The 2,467-nt window shown below is 40.4% G+C and overlaps 1 protein-coding gene across 1 annotated transcript; it reads right to left on the bottom strand.

The window, feature by feature from the left end:
* Positions 1–939: 939 nt before the first annotated feature.
* Positions 940–2,220, bottom strand: LOC129294713 (protein SMALL AUXIN UP-REGULATED RNA 51). The gene has a single exon (XM_054933177.1). The coding sequence runs from the start codon at positions 1,712–1,714 to the stop codon at positions 1,184–1,186; it is 531 nt and encodes a 176-aa protein (XP_054789152.1). The 5' UTR covers positions 1,715–2,220; the 3' UTR covers positions 940–1,183.
* Between the last annotated feature and the right edge of the window lie 247 nt (positions 2,221–2,467).

The following is a 2,467-nucleotide window of genomic DNA, read 5'->3' as shown; positions in this document are numbered from 1 at the left end:
CCTTGTGTTCAAGATATTGACTGGTCTTGCTTATGGTAATCTTTAACAAATTTTCTTGAGAATGGTTCGTGAGGGACTTCAATTATCTACGGAAAATTAATGACAGTATTGTGGATTGCTCGTATATGGTAGTATCCAACTGTCGCCTTGCAAACCTCTATCGTGAGCATTCTGAGAGCTCTCCAAAATTCAACTTCACATTTATGACTGATCACAGTGAGGCTGATCTGATGATGCTCATCTTTAGCCCAAGAAAGGAGCGTCCCCCGAGAATAGAGGGAGGTGGTGGGAGGGGTGAGTCTTTGTACGTCCCTACACTTAAATGGACCGTACTTGTGACAACTTGTCCATGTGAACTGAGAAACTCTTCACTTTTTTCCCCATGTATTTTGAAGTATGAACTTCAGCGTAAGTATCGTATTTATTTCTGTTTTGGAACTACGCATGGCTCTACCCCTTTTACCAATTTTTTTTTTGGTTGGTTCTTTTCTATTTATGAATATCTTTCAATATCTTCTTCTCTTTTGTAGTGATATGCTTCTGTGAAGCTCTGTACTAGTCATTTAAACTCATCACTGACCCCAATACATGCTCTGCTCTTGGCGTTTGACCTTTACTCAAAGATTTGAACCAATTGCACTGAATTGAATGCATAGTGATCAGGTTATACACACACACAATTATACACAAATGTAATTAATATTGAATATTGACTCTGTTCCAAGGTGACAGAAAACCCATGGCCCTTCAAGTGATGATGTAGACACTTCGGTGAGGGAAGTTCCCGAAAACTTTATGTTTACAGCCCGGCACGATCACTAGTGTCGTACTGGACGAAACATCATATTCGTTCGGTGATGTGAACTGTTCCTGATAAGCAGAGGCTATGATTTCAACATCATAACATAGTGCAAATAGCTTCAGCCTTGGAATGATAGATTCAGATATCAAAGGTGATAGATATGCTTCATAAGTCTCAGGGACTGAAAACAATTCATGTGCACTGGAATATGAAAATAGATTTAGACAATAGAAGATCTATTCATAAATCCCCAAATAGGTTGTCTTATATCATCTAAATTCCTCTTCCCTAGCCTTACAATCTCATACATTGATTGGCCTCCATGGGGAGAAAAAGGAGAAGGGGGGAAAAACATAACAGTAAGCCTTTAAAAATCCTGGACTATCTGCACATTGGACTCTGGGGATGATGAGAGTAAGCAAGCTGGTTTTCTATTGAGCAGTGTCCCAATATTTCTTCAACTTTAAGTCTGCATTCCTGAGTGCTAAACTTGTCCTTCTTTCCCTGCACCATCTTCAAGATACTCTCAAAAACGGGCACTTCACAGGGGATTCTCAGAACACCAGTCTGCTGAAACCCGAATTCTTCTTCTGCTTCTCTCAGTAACAGGTGAAATGCCTGATGGCTCAGATATTCAGTAGGTATGATAAACCTCTTCATCTCTTCCCCAACGCAAACAGCGAGATAGCCTTTAGGAACAACATTGGTTGATCCCCCTTCCCTTTCAGATATAGAAAGCGTCCTCTTCAGAAACTTGATGCTTTTACTGCTGCTGGTGCTGCTAGTGCCGGTGCCGAAGCCAGTGCCGTTACTGCCACTGGTTTTTGAAGAGTTGGCTAGCTTTCTCCATTTCTTAAGGATCTGTTGAAGCCTGACAATATCTCTGATCTTGTTAGATTTCTTTGGATCCATGGAAATGGTATGGTGTCTCTCTCGCCGGGGTTGAGTAGCTTGGCACTTTGATCTCTCCTACCTTGGATATCTTTCCCTGGCTGCATGGGGTAGATTGGTGTATGCTTCCAATTTATAGAAGTCGGAGACCTTGTGGATTCTAAAACTTGTAAACCTTCTTGTCTCGTCTTTTCTTTTCTTTCTATTTCTATTTTTCTTTTCAGGAGAGGAAGATTGTAAAAGCATTTGTATTTTCTATCACATGGGGAAGCCAACAAGAGAAGTTTTCTTGGTTAGGACGAGTAGTTAGAGTTAGAGTTGACGTCTTCCAGGTTTCACATGGGAGTGATTGTGGCAACTCTGAACTCTCTCCCTCTCATGGTTTCTGGTTTTGATGGTTGAAATCTATGTGTGCTTGGTTTTATTCTAATCAGGTATGACTAGGAGTGAGATTCTCTGAGTTAATTACCAGTTTTATAAGCAGATTTAGCCTTTAGGTCGTTTAAAGTCAGTGCTGGGTTCTGGCAGCTCTGGTTTCCCAGGCAAAACTACCCTGACAGTCAAAGCCTAGGTACCCTCTTACGTACAATACAATTGTACCATACTACCGTTCATACCTCGAGCTTATTTTATTACTTTTAAAAAAAAAAACAAGACAATAAACTTGGGATATATTTCTAATTTTAACTATATGTTGATGATCTGAGAAAGTTGTTTTAGAATTTCCAGGAGATCCATGTGAGGTAGCATCAAAAGACGCAGACAGGGACGGAC

Source organism: Prosopis cineraria, unplaced genomic scaffold (genome assembly GCF_029017545.1).
Source record: "Prosopis cineraria cultivar Desert tree isolate PC_DT_omini unplaced genomic scaffold, ASM2901754v1 PC15, whole genome shotgun sequence".
NCBI classification, from domain to species: Eukaryota; Viridiplantae; Streptophyta; class Magnoliopsida; order Fabales; family Fabaceae; genus Prosopis; species Prosopis cineraria.
The sequence above is the reverse complement of the archived record's forward strand: the minus strand, read 5'-3'. Positions and strand labels throughout refer to the sequence as shown.